General features: G+C 30.6%; 1 protein-coding gene and 2 long non-coding RNA genes across 5 annotated transcripts in view; 2 read left to right on the top strand and 1 right to left on the bottom strand.

The window, feature by feature from the left end:
- The window catches only part of LOC139489761 (SEC14-like protein 1), a 71,394-nt gene that overhangs the window by 4,181 nt on the left and 44,952 nt on the right, over positions 1-22,261 (top strand). For both annotated transcript variants that reach the window (XM_071276552.1, XM_071276554.1), the window contains exons 2-4: positions 1,699-1,848; positions 2,799-2,930; positions 21,407-21,535. In XM_071276552.1, the coding sequence (XP_071132653.1) occupies positions 1,699-1,848; positions 2,799-2,930; positions 21,407-21,535 (411 nt within the window). The remainder of the gene's footprint in view (positions 1-1,698; positions 1,849-2,798; positions 2,931-21,406; positions 21,536-22,261) is intronic.
- Positions 14,573-15,947, bottom strand: LOC139488583 (uncharacterized). Its single transcript, XR_011656041.1, has 2 exons — positions 15,530-15,947; positions 14,573-14,782 (listed from the first exon to the last, which is right to left on the bottom strand). It is a non-coding gene; the product is annotated as an uncharacterized lncRNA (long non-coding RNA).
- LOC139488582 (uncharacterized) lies at positions 16,006-18,547 on the top strand. Of its 2 annotated transcripts, XR_011656040.1 has the most exons (3): positions 16,040-16,203; positions 16,873-16,942; positions 18,141-18,547. It is a non-coding gene; the product is annotated as an uncharacterized lncRNA (long non-coding RNA). The 2 variants fall into 2 exon arrangements; XR_011656039.1 differs by having other exon boundaries at positions 16,006-16,942.

Here is a 22,261-nt window from a genome sequence, read left to right as displayed (position 1 = left end):
TCATAACATATTGGCATGAATTTATTCATATAAGGTAATTGATTTGTGCTATTTATATTACTTGTGGCAAAACACAATCCTTTTATTAATTTTGGAAGCTTATAAAACAAATGAATATTGACATAACGTCAAAAATTAATAAATCATATTAAGTGAACCGTCAATATCGATGTTGAAATTGACAATAAGGGTTTACAAAAACGACATCCTAATTAATCCAGTGCAATAAAAATACATCTTTTAGGTAAAAAACTTAAAAATAACGAAATAACTTTCTAATTATCTAGGGAATTAACTAGTATGCATTATAAATTGAACACGTAAGTGTAGGAGTGTTATTACATGTACAATATTGTCTTCATTTAAGGTTGGGGAGATTAATTATCTTCATGTATCTATATATATTAAATACATGTAGGTCAACCTCCTACATCAATTCTGTTGATATTTTACTTGTAGTTAACGTCCTCATAAAACTGATAAAAGATCGATGTATGCTGTTTAAAATTTCCCCATCAGCCAGAATATACATAACAATTTAAAGAATGACTGAAATATTCCAGACATAATGAAAGGGCAAGAAGTTTTACCCTTGTTTGTTTGTATGTGAATATGTCCCAAAATTGGTTTCCATTCTTTAACTAGTTTGTCTCAACCATATGTTTTGAAACTTATATACAATGGTTATTACCTCAAAACACAGATCAAGATTGAATTTTGGTGGAGTCAGTTTACCATTCTAGAGTAATTCCCCTGAATTAATGGATAAATTTCTGAATTTTTCGTTTCCATTCTCTAACTCGGGTCTGCCTCAACCAACTGTTATGAAACTTGTACACAATGTTTATTACCACAATATACAGATCGAATTTGAATTTTGGTAGTGTCACTTTTATCTTTCTTGAGTTATGTCCCTTTATAATGTTTTATGGAGGCGGGGACATCATCTGTGTCACATTTGACAGATTCCCCGTTTATTTCTGTCTAAAATGTGGTGCACACTGATCATGTATGCTTCATATAGCGGGTTATTTAAATGTTCACCCATCAATTACTGCTAGAGAGCAGATTATGCCTTATTCAACTTTCTGCTATGGTCATTATTATGTCATCTTATATTTTATCAAATGTCTGCCTTAATATATTTGAAGGTAAATATTCATATCATTTCAACAAATCCAAAATGCAAGGATCCTGAAAACATCTACATGTATAGAATCGAACTGAAAGAAAAATTGAGCATTCGCCATTGTCAGATCCTTAAACTATGTATGTTAATTTGATTAGGTTATAATCTGTCTTTATTTTTAATTTATTTGTTCTAATTTTGCATCACTTTTTAGCTCATAGGTAAATGTTGAGTTTTTGTCATATACATGTACATGTATTTATGGCCCTTTTGTGCATTTTTCCAATGATCTTTTTTTGTGAAAATTTTTCATATCTAGCTCCTTGCTTGAGATCGAAAATTATCGCTAGAAACTAAGCAGGCACGTGGCGTTGCTAACCAAATTGACATGAAATTGACAACGTCGTCATAGGTTAAATAGCGATAAACAGATTATCATTGGGCATTTCAACACAATTGCCTTTCTCGCTTTCGCTATCTCCCGGCTCAAGCGAGAAAATCAATCTCATTGAGATGATCAACGATAATCTATAAATATATTTGAATTTTTCAATTGTTTAATTCTTTAGGCATACGAGAAGAGATTTCCGACCTGTAAGATGATTCCAGTGTTTCTTGGATCAGATACTATCTCGGAATGGACAAGTGAAGATGAATCTCAACATGATATTGAGAGGAGATGTCGCCTGAATGTTGATGCACCTTACCTTCTCAAAAAGGTATGCATATTATTTAAATCTCACTCAAAACTTTTTTTTAAAAATTATTGTAAGCCTTAATTAATTTACCCAGTTTTTACATGCACATAACTTAAGTACATTGTACTTAGATAATAACCCTAGATCTGAATCCACAGAAAGAGCAGACGAAATAAAAAAATAAATGAGAATAATAAACAATTCTTAAACAAGGACGTAATATGATAACTCAGTGCAATTATAAAATTGAATCAAATTGCATAGTGATTGTTGTATCCCTACATGTAACACTAATGTACTAAAGTTGGTGCAGTTTTGGGTATGTTAAGTGTAAAAGAGTAAAACAGAGTTATTGTTTATGAATACATGTACATAACATGTGAAAAGATATATCATACAAGTGGATTACGAAATGTATCGATTTTTACTGAGATTCCTAAGTCGGATTGATTTTGCTAGAATCAATCACCTTGAGTTTCCCAGCATGTACATGTACAAAATGTAGTCAAGTACACCATCATGTACATGTATGGTGTATAAGAATTGGTGAAAAATCTTTCTGGTCTTTTGAAACTCTAATGTTTAAAGACTGCCAAATTTTCTTAAGTTTTTATGTAATAAATGCACACTAAACACTTTTTTGTGAAAGCACAATTTAAAAAAGATGAAAGAAAGTCTGCTGTATGAGGATTGAAATCTAAAAAGACAGATAACAGCTGGAAATGTGTATATTATAAATGGGATGACTATTTATTATTTTTCCTCTCAAAATTTGAATTGAAAACAAAATATTTAGGTTTTGAAAGAGATCATTTGCCTGCTTGTCTTTTATTTAAGTATTTACACCTGTTTGATTAGTTAAGGAACAGTGTTTTTAAAACTAATTGAATTATAAGTGCCTTTCAAGTTTGTTTAAATTCTTATCCAGAAATAGCATCTGAATTGTAAACAATCACATTTTTTTTTTGCAGATTGTTGGAGTAGATCATGTGGTATTCATCCAAAAGAATGCACTGGACCGTAAAGCTCGTACCTTGACCATAGATGCCCATAATGAAAGTTTTTCTTCAAGAATTATAATTAAAGAGCATTGTTTTTACTCTGTAAGTTATAAATAATTAATAGTGTTTATTAAGTATAAACGATCCTTTTTAATGAATTGATTATTGGTGAAGCTATTGAAGCACCCCAAGCAGCCAAGTGTTAAGCTTAAGAAAGATGCTATAATTTCATATCAGACATTAATTCAAGCTCAAATACCAAATCTAGATCTATTTTCTAAGAATTTTTCAATTTTATAAATTATGTTATGTATATTTACCTATATGTGCACTTCATAAGGTTAATTTTTATTGGGTACAGCTCATATAATTAATGTGAACTCAATATCGGGCATAAGCATTGCTGGATATGAAAGCGATGGATTTACCAATAATACTTATTTTGAAGTACTACAAGTACTGTGCTACATTATGAAGCTAATTGTTTATAAGTACAAATAATTATTTCTATGAAATTTTATTTATTTACACATTTTGCAATACAATGTTAAGTCAATGTACATGAACTTGAGGATTATACATCATCATGATGCCATCAATGAACATTGTTCAAGTGTGTTTCACAAAAGATTTTTTTTCTTCGTCTTTACAAGTTTCAGGTATAAACCTAATTTAGAGGAAGAAATTTAATAAAACATCTTATTTTGTGTACACTTACATGTATCTTAATTGGTTGGTAGAATTTTTTATTTTAGAAATTACAGGAAAAATGTTTTTATTGTAGTCAATGTTACTTAGTAATGCTTTCAACACTTCTGTAAATTTTAAGTTAAGTCAATATGAGGCATCATAATAAAGTACATGTAACTATTTTTTATGCCCCACCTACGATAGTAGAGGGGCATTATGTTTTCTGGTCTGTGGCTCCGTTCATCCCTCCATCCGTCTGTGGTTCCGTTTGTCCGTCCAGGTTAAAGTTTTTGGTCAAGGTAGTTTTTGATGAAGCTGAAGTCCAATCAACTTGAAACTTAGTACACTTGTTGCTTATGAGATGATCTTTCTAATTTATTAAGCAAAATTATACTTTTGACCCCAATTTCACGGTCCACTGAACATAGAAAATGAAAGTGGGAGTTTCAGGTTAAAGTTTTTGGTCAAGGTAGTTTTTGATAAAGGCTTAAAGCTGAAGTCCAATCAACTTGAAACTTAGTACACTTGTTGCTTATGATATGATCTTTCTTATTTTAATACCAAATTAGATAATTACCCAATTTCACGGTCCATGGAATATGGAAAAGGATAGTGCGAGTGGGGCATCTGTGTACTTTGGACACATTCTTGTTGTTATATTTTTCATGTCAGCTTTTTACAGCTGACCATACTTTATGGGTTTTTCACAGTGTTGGAGGACTTACAGATTCCTTGCTTCATTACATCCACTTCATTTGAACTTTGGTAGATAATTGTCTCATTGGAAGTCAAGCCACATCTCCTTATTTTCATATCTAAGAAAAACTAGATTGTCAAATCTCAGAATTTGTTATTATAATATCAATAAAGATTTCCTTTATAATCCCCTTCTGTTGAAGAAATAAGTATTGGCATCCATGTAGGGGTTTTCAAGGAAGGTTTGCTGTTTATAGAGTAATTATTCTATAATGAGACTGACTTTTGATCTATTTTATTGAGTAATTGTTTTGCCTGACTGAAGCTATAGCGATACATAGATCACTCCTTATGTGTTGTGTCCTTATCAGCATTATTATCTGTTAGATGAAAAACAAAAAAACAAATTAGCGAAGCTGAGGGGAGGGGGCATTAATATAAGTTTGACAAATGTCTATAGATATAGAAAGTTTTGGTGTGAGTGCCAATGAGACAACTCTCCATACAAATAACAATTAACAAAAATAAACCATTATAGAACCACCTGTATGTCTTAAAGCTGGTTTCCACTCTCTTTTAAACTTCAGTTTGTCATTACCAAATGAATGAAATTCAAATCAAATACAAATTTGGGTAGCATCACTTTTACTGTTCATAAGATTTGTCCCTTTATAACTGTATATGATAATAATAAATAATATATGCAAGCGTTACCCGAATAATTCAGTCATTATATTCCGCTAATCTATGAAGGCTACATTAATGCCTGAATGTCTTTCTCGATAAAGACCGTCAACCGGAAAATTCACACCGCTATGCAAGTTGGCAGCTAAAGAAGGAGGAGTTCCGGATGTTAAATGATGTAAACTGATTTTAATTGATGTTAATTAGTTGTTATCGGATTTGTGTTAATTGAACACACACACATGTTTGGTAATATAAGGCAATTACAAGACAGTTGCGCAGACTCATTATCCTGATCCCCGCCGATTGGCTCTCTCTGACAGAGAGCAGGCGACGTGGGCAATGATCATAAGGGGTTCAAGCCCTGGTGTGGGAGAAAATCGGACAGGGAAAGGGCTTGAATTATTCGAGTTAATGCAAGCGGGGCATCATCTGTGTCCCACAGATTCATTCCCTAGTTAATTTTTTTTACCAGGTAATCAAATTTCTAGGACATGTATTGCCATTACAAGTAAATTATTTATTACTTATATAATCAGTAGTGATAACAATCAATTCCCAAACCCCTAGATAAATTTAATTTGATAATAATTGTCAACATGACATGCAAAAAATAGATCTGTTTTATGTTGATATTATATACCCATTTATATCAATTCATTACATATGGTCCCAAGTTCTGCATTGTCAGCATCATTGATTAATATATAAATTTTCACCTTGGGGAGTAATTGTACCAACAATATTGGCTAATTATTAATAGATGCCCTTATAAATAGATACTTTGACGCATTTGGTTTGTTTTTTATTAAACATGTCAATCAATTTGTTTAAATATTTAAAATATTTATCATTTGTTTTGTTTAATTTTTCCTGAAGATTGTAATAATAATTGTACGTACCAATAATATTGGCTAATTATTAATAGGAGCCCTTATAAATAGATACTTTGACGCATTTTGTTTGTTTTTTTATTAAACCTGACAAACATCATGTTTTAATATTTAAAGATATTTATCATTTGTTATTGTTTACAATTTTCCCTAAAGCATGCATATCTGAAACATACAATTTGTAAATAGAAAGTGGTGGATGGAGTTTAAAGTAAACGTAACTATAAAATGACAATAAATTAGCAGTTTCAAACATATGTTGCATCTTACATACATGTACATGCAGGTGTATAAGGTATATGTATAGGTAAAAATCAATTTTCTGTCTGTACTTAGAACTTTGGAAGTTTGTAATACATTTGTATTAATCAATAAATAAAGATACTACAAAAATGATATAGTTTATTATATGATTAGAATAGCTTCAGTCATAATGAATTAAATGGTTGCAATATTCTCAGTGGCGGATCCAGAACTTTTCCTAAGGGGGTGGGGGCACTGACTGACCTAAGGCGGCCAGCGCCAGTCATGCTTCAGTGATTTTCTATATAATCAACCACATTTTCCCACGAAAGGGGCAGCCCGGGACCCCAGGATCCGCCTATGATTCTTTATACAGTACCAAATATAGAATGTATTTAACTTTTGATTATGAAATGGTTTAATTGAATATATCCATGCTTTACTTTAAATTGTGACTCAGATGGAGAGTTGTCTCATTGCCATTAATACCACTTCTTTTTTTATCTATTTACTCAACATGCATTATATTCTTCCATAGAAGGACGGAAAGAAACATGTTTTTCCCTAAACTGGCATCTGCTATTCATGATAGTTGAAACAGATTTAAAATTACTGTTTGGGATGGATCAAGATGCTAATTAAAGAATTTGAAAATTAAAAGCATTGACTTAGACTTTGAATTTATTATACATGTACTATGGTTGCTGTTAAGTTCATACATCAGTTTGGATTGATACTCTTATGTCAGCATTTGATAGACTGAAAGTCCAGCAGCAAATATTACATGTATATGAAGGATGATAATATGCTAAATTCTGCTTCCTACTAAGAAAACACACAAAACTAATTTTAAAATTTCTGGAAGGAAATCATGCCCCCTCTACAAGCACAGTTATACTAACTCAAAACTTAACATTCACTAAATTTACTCTTAGATATTGCCTGCTATTAGTGCCAATGAACAGATATCAATTATCGTCTTTAGTTTTGTTTGTTTATTTGTTTGTTTAATCTGGCGGGGATTCAAGCTTTCTAAAACATTCAATTTAGAATGAAAATGATGAGATGGATTTGAAAAAAATCTTAGAATAAAAAGAAACCTTTTCTTAAGCAAGGATGGTAAATCAAGATTAGAAATAATAAAAATAAAACAGTTCTTCACCAGCTGTGGGAAATCTTGAAGATAAGATGCCTTAATTGTACTAACATCTACTGACACTATAGGTACATGTATCTAATTGTTTGAAGCCTAGACCATTTGTATTTTTAAAGGATGAGCTATTAGAAATAAAGATAATCCTAAATTGGTCCAATTGTTATTTTACATAGGTATGACCGGTGTCTGACGCCAATTTATACATCTTGTTGTTATGTAGTACAAATGAATAGATTAGTAAAAATAGATAGATAACCATTACTTATACTTTTATTTTTGTTGTTGCCATAAGCATTTTTGTATGTACTTGTTAGAAAAACTATTTCTAATGCTGTCCTCGATTTTTGTTTTCTTTCTTCAACCAGCACTGAGCAGTACAAAGGAAAAGATTAAAAACAAGAAATTAGAAAACAACAAAATTTAATTTTGTGGAAATTCTTTCAGATGAAATTGAAATACTTTCAAACTACTTATGCAAATAAAAATATGTATATTATTTATTGGTATTCTTTCAAAACTTTGTCAGATTTCATTGGCTGATTACTCATTGGTCAGTACTCTAAAAGATTTGTTTCCTTATTGGTATTCTCTCAGATGTCTTTTCCTTATTGATACTCTCAGCATGGTTAGATTGATTTATTCTAATGTGTGTGGTCTCAGACTATTTTCCTTATAGGTATACTGCATCTAGTTTTTTCCAGGTACAATATGATAAAAATGCAGATTCTGTGTTTAAGCTTGCATGGTCACAATGATCTGAGAACACTGTTGAACTTTTGTTTTAAAGACCTTTTGGGATCCTCGAGTTTTGTCATTAAGATGCACTTCTCAAAAAGTAAAAAAATGGAAATTGTGTTTTTTTGTAAATCAGTAATTTACCCATTGTTAATTAAATCAATTACTGTTTCCATGTCGTTGGCTAATTCTTTTGCCTTATATCTTGCCTAACTAAGCCAATAAGCGAGCTAAAAATCTTTTCATTTCATGTCCTTGATAAAATCTTTTTATGATACAATAATCAAATCAATTATTTATAACCATGTGATGACTTGGACAATAAATAGATATTTTTATTTGGTAGATTATTATCTCATTAGCAACTATACATCTTTATATTGTTATTTTCTGCTGATAGGGCGTAAAAGCAATCTCAAATCAATCCATTATTGTTATTATGTCAGTCACAGAAAAACTATTTTGCAAGCTCAGTGTTATTTTTATCAAATTGTGAAATAAGATACACATGTATTTAACTTTGATGTTTTTATGCTTTTGTTTAATGAAACATTTATAATTGAACATGTATCATTTAAACTAGAACACACCCGCGAAATCGCGGGCATTCAGAGCGTAGTTTAAAGTATGTAAAGTGTTGTTGGAAGAATTTTGTAAAATGCAGAATGACTGGAGAATTTCAGCAAAAGTATCATAAGTCATAGGTTATTGGGGACAGGAAAATGTTTTTGTTACCCTCCACCTTTATTTCCAAAGTTCCCAATTTTTGGTTTTCTATCAATTTCAATATGAACATACATTTAGTATGTTATGAACATTTATTTAAGTAAGGAGCCTGTAATTCAGTGGTTGTCGTTTGTTTATGTGTTACATATTTGTTTTTCGTTCATTTTTTGTACATAAATAAGGACGCTAGTTTTCTCGTTTGCATTGTTTTACATTGTCATTTCGGGCCTTTTGAAGCTGAGTATGCGGTATGGGCTTTGCTCTTTGTTGAAGGCCGTACGGTGACCTATAGTTGTTAATATCTGTGTCATTTTGGTCTCTTGTGGAGAGTTGTCTTAACATGGCAATCATACCACATCTTTTTTTTTATGTAATCAATGAATTTTGTAAAAGATTTAATGACTGGAGAATTTCAGAAAAAGTATCAAAAGTTCACATGAATAATTTTAGCGCTTATCTGTATATTATGAACATTCATTACTATATAAATAAAGCGTATTTACTTTCAATTCTAAGTTTACTAATCGATCCATGGTGATCATTGACATAGTATACAGACCCTCTCTATTTAATAAACTCTGTGACCGCCGTGGATAGTAAACTTGAAAATGATAGCAGATAAAATTCTGAAAATACACTTTATTCGTAGTATATGTATGTTCAAAGTATACAGAAAAACGCAAACCGGAAGTCTAATCTGACTTGAAATTTCGTACAATGACGGGACAATATCCGGATGCCTTTTTTCTCGTTTTTCTCCTAAAATAACTCAATCTGAATAATCATATGAATGGATGACAAATGCGACTATGCACTGTACCTATAGGACACAGAGGCGTGTTGATTAATTTATTCTGGAAAGAAGAGAAGCGACACCAAAAATGAGGTCTTCTCGTTTAATAGTATAGATATCATAATTGCTAAGTTTGAAGAATATAACTCTGAACAGTAATTGTTCTTAAATAAGAGTTTGTAATATGAGAAATTAGAAATATATTGAAAAACCTTTTGGGAAATGAATAGTTATTTATAAATATTAACTGAACATTATATGTTTATGAAGTACAATGTATATATATTTGTACTTAATAATTGAACATATATCATAATTGATAAGTTTTAAGAATACAATTCTTAACAATATAATTCTGTATATACACTATACATGTATCAGTTATTCCTTTGAGAAATTAAAAAATTATTGAAATATAGCTTTAGGGACAAGACTAGATATTTAACCTTACTAGATATTTAACATTTTGTACTAAACAATACATGTTTATAAGTCATGTAGATCTTTCATTAATAATTAAGCATGCATCATAATTGATATGTGAAAGAATGCAACTCTAAACAGAATAGTTTGTATATACATTATTCTAGTTATCCCTATGAGAGCTTAGAAATAAATTGTAAAATCTTTTGGGAAGAGACAAAATATTTTAAAATTATTATCTAACTGAACAATAACTGCTTTTTAAGTATATAGATCTGTAATTTATTAATTGAACATGCATCATAATTCATATGTTTGTAGAATGCAACTCTCAACAGTTTAGTTTTAATATAACCCCCCTCCCATAAATAATGCAGTAAAAAATACGAAATGAATTGTAATAGCTTTTGAACAATGACTAGATATACAAATTATGTTTATAAAGTATATAGGTCTGTAATTACTGATTGAACATATATCATAATTGATACGTTTTAAAAAAGTTACTTCTAATAATTTTCAGAATGCAAATCTCAACAGTATAGTTCTGATATACACACCCGCCCCACCAATAGTTTAATTTACGTGAGCATACATTAATGAAATAGCTTTTGGACAGAGACAAGATATTTTTTAAACTATAAACTAAACAATACACATATATATATGTGACCTTTTATGAACTAAATTCTAACAAGGAAGTCGTAGGCATAATGAATGAGTATGACTGATTAAAAACAATAAAACATTAATTAATTATTTGGCAATGTATATTTTAAATATATTGACGTCACTGCATATCATATGACAATGTTTAAAATGAATTCCAAAATTAATTCCAGCATATTTCATCAAATGAATTCTGAAATTAATTGCAGCATATTTGATCAAATGAATTTTGAAATTAATTGCAGCATATTTGATCAAATGAATTTTGAAATTAATTGCAGCATATTTGATTAAATGAAATTGTGCGATCTGATTTAAATCGAAAAAAATAAATACATTGTGTAACATCATGAACATATAGCTGGTACCACAAATTAAGTTTTATCTGTTTGATAAACTACATAAGCATTAAACAAGGAATTAATTGAATCTGGAATAATTATATATTATGGAATACAAAATGATTTTGTGTATGTTGTTCTAAGCCTTAGTTGTAAAAGATAATTAAAAAACAATGATGAATTTTATGAAGTTATTCACAAATATGATGATCTTCAAATTGCCAGGGAAATATATGGTTAAGTCTGTAATTGATGATGATATAAACACAAGTATGGCTAACCCTTAGTTGGATGTAATAAAATATATTATTACTGTTCAACTAACTCTTAGCCATGCGTGCATGGCTAACCCCATTAGTTGGACTTTATAAAATAAATAATTATTGTTCAACTAACCCTTAGCCATGCGTGCATGGCTAACCCCCTTAGTTGGACTTTATAAAATATATAATTATTGTTGAACTAACCCTTAGCCATGCATGCATGGCTAACCCCCTTAGTTGGAATTTATAAAATGTAAAATAATTGTTCAACTAACCCTTAGCCATGCATGCATGGCTAACCCCCTTAGTTGGACTTTAGAAAATGTAAAATAATTGTTCAACTAACCCTTAGCCATGCGTGCATGGCTAACCCCCTTAGTTGGACAAAAAAGAAAATTTTAAATGCAAAATTACAAAAAAATATATTTTTCAAAATTTAAGAAAAAATAATTTTTAAACGCAAAATTTCATAAAAATTTTTTTTTTTTCAAAAATTCAGAAAAAAATAATTTAAAATGCAAAATTACAAAAAAAAATTCAAAAATTCAGAAAAAAAATTTAAATGCTAATTTTTTTCTGTCTTTTAAAAATTTAATAAAATTTTTTTTAGAAATTCTTTTTTTTCAAAAATTAGATATAAAAAACAAAATTGCTTTTCTGTTGTGATTGGAATATTCATGGCTGCCAAAAGATTGGAATGTTCACATATCATTTCAATAGTAAAAACTCTTCAGTGACCAGACTGGTTGGAGGTGAAATTTGTTTGCCATAACCTGGATAAGTTGGAATCAATTCATGAAAGTTCCTGTCCATTTAGTAGCGTGGTAAGTGCTTCTTTTGTTTATTGTTTAAATTTATCATGTCTGTATAAATCAACATGTTTTATTGCACTATGATTCGTATTTCATGCTATGCTTCATTGTAGATCCTTTATATTAACCTTGGTCTCTATATCATGTAACTTCTAATGAATAGTCCTTGGAATAACATATCGAGTCAAATTTAAAAACTGTTTAATGATTAGAATGGATAGGGTATGAAATGTTTTTGCCATAACCTTGAGAGGAATTGGAATCAATTCCTGAAATTTTCAAATTATTTACTTGTGGTAAGCGTTTCTTTTATTTCATTGGCTATGAGCCTATAAGCTTTACTATACTCTTTTTATATAGAAACGTGCATATTGTTGTATTTTGCATAAGCCTTTTAATATCATACTTGCTATACAATAGCATACTTGTTACATGTAAATAATGCAAGCTGTATGATAACCTGTGATTTTACAAATCTTTGACTTAAATATACAGTCATAGTCAATCATACCACATCTCCTTATTCTCTTATACAATTTGAGATATTTGCAAGTTGAAGAAATTTGTCTGACATTTATCATATCAATATTCCTGATATTAGCAAAATATTTTTTCATATAGATGATCCTTGTAATTTCTATATACTAAACTTTAAAAGAAATATAGATTTAATTACAAAAGATGCATGTATGGAAGGTCTTTTTTACATGTATACATGTTGAACTTTACTCACAATCATCTTTCATCTATAATTTATGCTAAACCATGCAACTTCTAATGCATGAGGGTTATCAAATTTTTAAATGTATAACTAGTGTTTTTATGTTGCACTATAGTTATATTATATATTATAGAATATTAAAATAAAAATAACTAAAACTGAGTATTTAAAAACAAACATTTATTTCAGATATCATTTCCTTCTTTAAGAATATTTTGAACCTCTTTCTATAAACATGATACATTTTAAACAAAGAATGGCTGTTGTCTGGAAGGAAAACAACTAAAAGTATATCACAAATAAATTACACCTATCAAAACAATAAGCATGCAACACATATTATCTTTTAACAACAAGTGCAAATAAATTCTTTTCTGATGTTATTTTAAAGTTTTTTTTCACTTACAAATCTAAACACTATTAAGAAAAATTATCAGTAAGCAAGATGAAAGGAAACTTGATTGGATAACGTCACTTATTTACATGGCACCAATTGACAATCAGTGATGATATGGGACTTACGTGCAAGGGCAGACGGCTTATGACAGATTTTAAATACATATTTTAACGTCGTTTTCTGTCAGTTTCATTAGAATGGAGATAACAATATTGAATTTTAAGCTCCGACAGCATCAATTGGGGATTTGATGGTCGCAAATACCCGTTTACTGTCTCTGCTAACACGTCTCCAGTAAACTTAATTTGCGACCATCAAATCCACAATTGATGCAGTCTGAGCTTAAAAAATTTAAAATAAAATACAGTTAGTTATCTCCCAAATAAATTCCTTTATACATATTTATGGAATAGCTTGAAATACAATGTATGTAAGCTGCCTTAAAAATATTGATCAACAATTATTCCAAACTGCAGCAAAATAACAATAAAGGCTTCACCCTACAAGCTCATCATCAGACCAGCATGATAAAGTCAGTCCACAATAAGAAATAATTCACATAACTTCACTTCTATTCTGACATCTTTTTAACAAACATTAACTAGAGTTTAGAGCCTGTGTCGCTCACCTTGGTATACTATATGTGAATTAAACAAAGGAAGCAGACAGTTCATGATAAAATTGGGTTTAGGTGATTGTGATGTGTTTGTACATCTTACTTTACTGAACATTCTTGCTGCTTACAATTATCTCTATCTATAATGAACTTGTCCGTGTAGTTTCAGTGGAAAATGTTAGTAAAAATTTACAAATTTTATGAAAATTGTTAAAAATTGATTATAAAGGACAATAACTTCTTAGGGGGTCAATTGACCATTTTGGTCATTTTGACTTATTTTAGAGTCTTAAATTGCTGTACATTATTGCTGTTTACAGTTTATCTCTATCTATAATAATATTCAAGATAATAACCCAAAACAGAAAAATTTCCTTAAAACTACCAATTTAGGGGCAGCAACCTAACGAGTTGTCCGATTCATCTAAAAATTTCAGGGCAGATAGAGATTGACCAGATAAACAATTTTACCCTGTCAGATTTGCTCTAAATGCTTTGGTTTAGGCCAGGTGAGCTAAAAAGTAGTGATAAAAAGTACAAAAACATATGTGGCTGAATAATTTAAACAGATTTCATGAGCTACCTCAGCACAACCTGATTTGTTAATTTGTTAATCATTTAATTAAAGTTTTTATCAGAGGGGGCATTAAGTTTTACCCTTGTCCATCTGTACGTATGTAAGACTTAGTACGTCTGTAAATCCCAAAAATGGTTTCCGTTCTCTAACTTAAGTTTGCCTCAACCAATTGTTAATAAATTGATGCTCAATGCTAATTACCACAAGACACAGAACAAATTTAAATTTCATCCTTCTAAAGTTATGCCCCTTTACAAATAGAAAAATTGGTGATTTAATTGGTGCCTCAATTAAATGTTATAAAACTAGGAAATTTGTAGAATATATTGTTGTTAATTGATTTGTCATAATTTATCACATTAGCACATATTGCAAAAGCATCTTCCTTTTCATGAGTTTCTACAGGAGCTTGTGTTTCTGTATCTTTTCTTTAAAGAATGATAGCTTCTATTCCATTCACATTATCTTTGCAGACATTAATTAAATCTTCAGGAAAATATCTCCTCCTTATATCTTAATCTGAAAAAACAAAACAAAAAATATGCTTTAATAATTATAGTTTCACATTTTTTTTACAAAAGTGTACATACTGAAATGTCTTGCCTGCTTTATGATCATGTCAGATTGAACTTATGTTGCATGTTTCCAAATGAAGATTATACCACAGTTAGTTCCTTAAAAATATATACATGTACATTTTTGTAACAACATGATTTTTATTTATTTACTAATCAAGGTGACAGTAGACAATGGAGAGTAGATAAACATATATACATGTAGATTACAGTAGCTTCTTAATTTTAATTTGATATCAACAAAATGTATTGTGGCTATTTCTCACATATCAGTGGTGTCTCCAGGCAGAGGGTTCTGGGGGGGGGGTTGGACCCCCCCCTTTTTTTTTAACGAGCAATGCATTTGAATGGGACATATCCCCCTTTTAGAAATGGCTTGATTCACTCCTGAATATGATACAGGTAACCCAATCATAAGATAACAGGAAGTTAATAAGCTATAGCAACGGATGTGAAAATACATTACTCTGTTTAGAATGCAAAAATGCAACTCCATGCTGTATGTTTAAGAAAGAAACTATTGACTCATAGTTTAATATTAATTTTGTAAAAATATTAAGTTAAGTAGCCATTTTTTTTAAATTGAAATACCCTAAAATTTAAACAAGTCTGAAGTATTGGTATGATTGGAATATCTGTAGATGCTATAATGACACACTTTTTCAAACATCAGTTACGGTTATAATCATACCTTTGCTGTTTAGCACTTGGTTATTTCTTCAGTTTCTTATCTCATCTGTCATAGTATCCCGAATATTATATGTAGCATTCCGTCATCTTGATGCATTCTGTATTACAAATAGTAACTCAACAGTTTTATCGTAGCAATCTGTTGTTGTTGTTTTTGATCAGGAACTACATATGTTCTATGTTCATGGAAATCTTACAATGCATGGAAAAGCTGAAATTATAAATTAGGTAAATTAATTTTAATAAAAACGAAAAGACATTATCAGCTTTTTTAATGATCATACATGTATGATGGTAACTTTTTGAAACAATATTTGGATATCAAATTTCTGTTTTTCATCAATAACTTTGGTCCATCTATCAATTAAGAAGAAACATCATTTGGGATTCCTTTTTTTCTGACCAGATTTAATATGACTTCAAGTTTGAAGAATGTGGCAGGGTCTGAACTGGACTTTATTGTCTTACTAGTAAATCAATGATAATGTTTAAGTTCATGACAAAATTATGTGATACTTAAGCTTGTCATAAATACTTTATCTTTAAGGCTTTCAACATTAAGTCAATCACGGTCAGTAAAGCAGGCAAAACATGAGTGTGTGCAAGTCTCAAGTCTATATAGAAATAAGAAGATGTGGTATGATGGTAAATGAAACAACTCTCCTTGAGATACAGGTGAGGCCAAAATTAACAACTATAGTTTACCGTACACCCCTCAACAATGACCTATACAAGGCCTTGAAATTACCAATGAGAAACTTATGGCCTGATTTATTAACAAAACATTGAACAGAAAACTGTTATGATATATACAGCAACAAACCACTGAATAACAAGCTCCTGAATTGGGACAGTCACATGGAGTTTTTAAAACGTTAAAATGGGATTGCTGGCACCAAACCCTCCTAACCTAGGACAGTGGTGTAACAGTACAACTTACAAACTATAAAAAAAAAACGTTCAAAAGGGCTTAATTCTAAGATGAATACAAAGCACAAATTATAAAAAAGTTCTAAAACAAAAACACTCAAAGTACACATCTGAGATTTATAGCAGTTACTGAAAGCAAGTTCAAATAATCAATATTGTATCCTTGTCCTAACACAATGGGCTGAATTTCTCTTAAAAGCTAACCTAGACCTACAAATGAATGATTATAGCCATTGATGTCATCTGTTGTTGGAAATTAAACAAATAACACATGGATGTAGAGAAAATTTAAGTTGCAAAAATGATCAACAAATAAGTATGCAGGGTCAAAATTGTCAGTCAACTCCTAATTATTTGATAAATTAGCCACAGAGTTTTTTGTATTGTCTAGTTTTAATTATGATTTTATTGTAGATCTAGGAAGTCAATTTCCTGGGTTGAGGAGTTGGAAAGTTGGACTGAATATGAGGGATATTAAATGAAGGTAAACATAAATTTAAAGTAATGTTTATATTGGTAATACCTCGAGTATGTATCAAAGATTGGATAATATGGTATCCATGTATTGGGTAATTTTTTTTGGAGTCATATATATGTAATGGTATGATGTCGTCAGCAATGTCCATCGACACGTATGGTTTCCTGATAATTACTTTAGTTTTAGTGAATAGATACCATGAAATTTCACCAGAAGGTTCAATACCACAAAAGGAAGGTTGGGATTGATTTTTGGGGTTATGGTACCAACAGTTTAGAAATTATGGACCAAAAAGAGGCCTAAAACAAACATTTTTGTAGTTTCCAGACAATAACTTGTGTGTTAGTGTACGGATCTCTTTGAAATTGTACTACAAGGTTCCATATCACAAAGGAAAGGCTAGAATGGTTTTTGGGGGTAATTGCCTCAATCGTTCAGGAATTAGGGGCCAAAAACAAGCATTTTTCTAATTTCCAGACAATAACTTTTGTTTAAGTGTATAGATCTCTCTGAAATTGTACTGCAAGGTACCATACCACAGAGGAAAGGCTGGGATTAATAAAATTGAGAATGTAAATGCTGAATGTGTCAAAGAGACAACAACTGGACCACAGAACAGTTAACAACATTAAGTTTTGGGTAAAATACTGAAAGGGGGTTCAAAAAAATTTGGTGGGGGGGGGGTATTTTTTTTTCTCGTAAGTTTTGGATATTTTCTTTGAAATTTTCCATTTTTTCATTGATTATTTCTGATTTATGTATATAGATAAAGGCAAAATTCTGATATGGCAGGAGATACACACCAAACATGAAGCATAAATTAATATATGAAGTATTGTCCAATAGCAAGAAATCTTCAATTGCATAATACTGTGCAATAGCAAGAAATCTTCAATTGCGCAATATTAAGAAATCTTCAATTGAAAATTAATACAAATATTTTAACTTATTTCAAATTTCTTTTGATCTTTCACCACGTTCTTTGTGTGTCAGAAACCTATATTATGTCAAAAGTTTGATTGCAATCCAAATACAGACAGTCTATCAAGCTTGAATATTGTGTTCAAACATGCACCAACTGTTCAGGGTGGGACCTCTGTGGTTGAATCAGGCTGCACTCGGCGAAGCATTTTCTTAATCATATTAATCTGACACATTCAAGTTTGTACATTATTGAAGTTAATGTTGATTTTGTGTTTTTCAGATTATTATTAAAAAAAGAACACTTTGAAGTACTAGAAGAATTTGAAAACAACTTGGCGAAATAGTCCCACTGGATATGACAGAACATCAAGAGAAATGGCGAAAAAATTACACATCTTATCAAAATACTAGAAGCTTAAAAGCTTCTTGTGATTTTCACAGGTTATGAGCTCAGTAACAGTCTGACAAAGGAAAAAATTTACTGAACATGTATTATAGATTCATCTATCTTATGATGTCTCTTGATAAATATTAAATCATATTGACTGTAAAATGATTACAAATTAAATCATATTGACTGTAAAATGATTACAAATTCGCCAATTATATCTGTTGTTCACAAAATTTGTTATGTGTTGGTTGGAAATATTTGTTGAATGTTTTGAAATTAAAATGTGTTAATTTAAATGATTGAATCATTGAAGTCTTTAAATGATACAAAAGCAAGGATACATGGAATGACTGCCAATGAGAAAACTACTTATCCTGCATAGTAGGGCAGTAATGTAAACAAGTCCAAGTCACCTTAAGTCTTCAACAATGAGCAAGATCCTTAACTTCAAGATCGTCATAATAGTTCTTATTAGGTCCCAAGATAATGGTACCTATACATCCTTTGTTTTCAATTTTTTTTGTATGTATCTGATGAAGGTTAATTCAAATATGCACAGCACACTTAATTTTTGAACGGTTTTTTTTTTCTTTCAAAAGAGAATATTAATAGCCAAATTTAAGCAAATAACTAAAAAAAATCGATTTAATATGTTGGACAGCAACCAAACACAACCAGTGGACTTTATGAACCTGTTTTGGAGTGCTTAAACTGCACCATAACCTGGGACACAAAACATCTTATATAATACTGGATTACACAAAATTGTTTTTCTTTTAAATCATCTGCTCTTCCCTGGTGTTAAAAATGTACACGTACAATGCATACAAGAAGATAGCTGCTGTTGAGACAAAGGCAAAAATCATAGTGCAACAAAACATGTTGATTACAGACATAATAACAATAAACTTATATAACACTTACCACTACTAAAATGATTAGGAACTTTCAGGAATTGATTCAAGCTACTGTCCAGGTTATGTTAAACAAATTTCCACCTACAACTGCTCTGTTCAGTGAAGAGAAATGAAATGTGAACACATTCCAAACTTTCGGCAGCCGTGAATATTCCCATTACAAGGTGGCATTTATACATTTTCACAACAGAATCACTGCATCATCACCAACAGATATAGGTACTATTGACCTGTTTCACTGTTCATTGTCTAAGAAAACTACATTACTGTACATATATCATATGGAATTTTAACCTTTTTTTTGAATTTTTGAGAAAAAATAATTTTGGAAATTTTCACTTTTTTTTAATTTTTTTTATAAGTATTGTTGAATTTAGAAAAAAAAAAATAAAAAAAAAAAATCTGAATTTTTGAAAAATTTGATTTTTTTTGTAATTTCGTGAATTTTGCATTTAAAAATATTTTTTTCTGAAATTTTGAAAAAAAATTTTTTTTTGTAATTTTGCATTTAAATTTTTTAAATTATTTACAAAATTTTCTTTTTAGTCCAACTAAGGGGGTTAGCCATGCATGCATGGCTAAGGGTTAGTTGAACAATTATTTTACATTTTATAAATTCCAACTAAGGGGGTTAGCCATGCATGCATGGCTAAGGGTTAGTTCAACAATAATTATATATTTTATAAAGTCCAACTAAGGGGGTTAGCCATGCACGCATGGCTAAGGGTTAGTTGAACAATAATTATTTATTTTATAAAGTCCAACTAAGGGGGTTAGCCATGCACGCATGGCTAAGAGTTAGTTGAACAGTAATAATATATTTTATTACATCCAACTAAGGGTTAGCCATACTTGTGTTTATATCATCATCAATTACAGACTTAACCATATATTTCCCTGGCAATTTGAAGATCATCATATTTGTGAATAACTTCATAAAATTCATCATTGTTTTTTAATTATCTTTTATAACTAAGGCTTAGAACAACATACACAAAATCATTTTGTATTCCATAATATATAATTATTCCAGATTCAATTAATTCCTTGTTATTAGATGATTAGTGCAGTCTAGTTATGCTGAGAGTTATGTCATATCCATGATTTATATATTTCATTATCATACCTTATCACTGGGAGTTGGTGCTAATATGTATAGATTTCCACTGTCTGTTCACCCAACACTTACTTATTTTTGTGAAACTATTCTCTTTAGTTAAGTTGAAAAGTTGTGAGTAATGAAATTGTTACTGTTAAAGTGTTGGCATTTTACAATCCGAAGTTCTTGCTTGCAGACACTATGAATTTTCTAATTTGTTGAATGGACTTGAATTTTTTGTCACACTTTTGTCCTATTCTACTGAAAAAATGACTTAAAATTTGGTTGATAATTTGACAGTGATAAGTTGTAACATTTGAGCACTTTATGATGTGTCTCACATCTGCATTCATCTTGTTTTTTGATACTTTGAAAGGAGTAAGGGCATTATAAGGCCTTGTTTTGGCCCAAGAAAATAAAATGTTAGATAACTATTTCAAATTGGCCCAAAATGTTTAGAAATGCATAGGGTCAAGAAATATAAATGAAAAGCACAAATATTTTTATCTAATGACAACACATTTACGCCATAATATGTATTGTTTTCACAAAAATGATGAAACACAGAATTTTTGCAGTTTTCTATAATATACGTCCTTGATCTTGTGCAGCATAGAAACAACAAAATAATTTAACTGAAGTTTTATTATAACTATTGACATAATCTCACCAAATATAAAGTTGTTTCTTGGGTGCACACATACTTTTCCAATCTAAAATATACTTAAAATTTGATGAAAAACAAGAAAATATAGAAAATTTACAAAATATGCAAATTTAGTCATGATTTGTTGCCATGGTAACTTGTTCAATGTGAAATTTGTTTTTATTTTATGAATACCTTGTACCTTAGTCAAGTTTTTAGTAATCATAGAATATGTATGTTAACTTTTAAATTTGCATTAATTTTAGGGCAAAAAAAACCCTGTATTTTGAATTAAGCTGAGAGTCTAACTTACTTGTAGTATTATGGATAGAAGAATAAATAAAACTTGGGACATATGAATGCAGGGGACATTGTACATCTGTTATAAGTACATGTATTGTAACAATGACCCTCCCGAGAGTCTGTTGTACAGAAAGCTTGAAATGGTTGTTTGCCATCATGTGTAATAATTTTTTGTTTTGTTTCTTTTTAGGTTCACCCAGAAAATTCATCATGGACATGTTTTGAACAAAGTGCTAGTCTTGACATAAAACATTTCTTCAACTTTGAGAGTACTGTTGAAAAAATTGCTATGAAACAGTATGCTGCTAATATTAAAAAGGTAAGTCACATTCCACATGTAAAAAGTTTCACTAGGGCCTTGGTTGCTGAATGGTTTAGGTAGTTGTATCACTAGCCTGTCAACACTGAGGCTGTGAGTTTGAATCTTGCACATGACAGTGTGGACTTAATTCCATTCTGAGGCTCCCGCAGGGTCAAAAACGACCTGCGACCTCTGGGCTTTTTAGAGGCGACTTCCGACCTGAGGGCATTCTAAACGACCTACGACCTGTAAAATTTGGAAAAAAACGACCTGCGACTGACTTCCGTCCTCTGTGTTGGGAAAAACGACCTGCAACCTGTACATTTCCCTTAAAAACAACCTCTCGACGAATTTAAAAGCGACCTTGCGACCTGAGGGGGGTACCCTGTGGGAGCCTCCATTCTCAGTTGATTAGGATTGTAACTATTCCTACTGGAGGTTTGTGATTTTCTCCGCTCAATTTGGCTTCCTCCACCAATATAAAACTAACCACCATGAATAGCACAACAGTGCTGAAATAGGTGTTAAATACCTATTAGTAATTTTATTCAATCAAAAGTTTCTTTGCTATTAGCATCGAACAATAATTGAAATTACATGCATGATTGTTTGTCAAAAGTCTAGTTTGAGCACATGAAAGCATGATTAACCCCACCATATTCTGTAGGTGACTGTCCCAAGTCATTGAAATATTAATTTAACCCTGGATTGTGTCTCCTACTCCAAAGGTTGACCTGCACTCTG

Source organism: Mytilus edulis, chromosome 9 (assembly GCF_963676685.1).
Source record: "Mytilus edulis chromosome 9, xbMytEdul2.2, whole genome shotgun sequence".
Classification (NCBI taxonomy): Eukaryota; Metazoa; Mollusca; class Bivalvia; order Mytilida; family Mytilidae; genus Mytilus; species Mytilus edulis.
The sequence above is the reverse complement of the archived record's forward strand: the minus strand, read 5'-3'. Positions and strand labels throughout refer to the sequence as shown.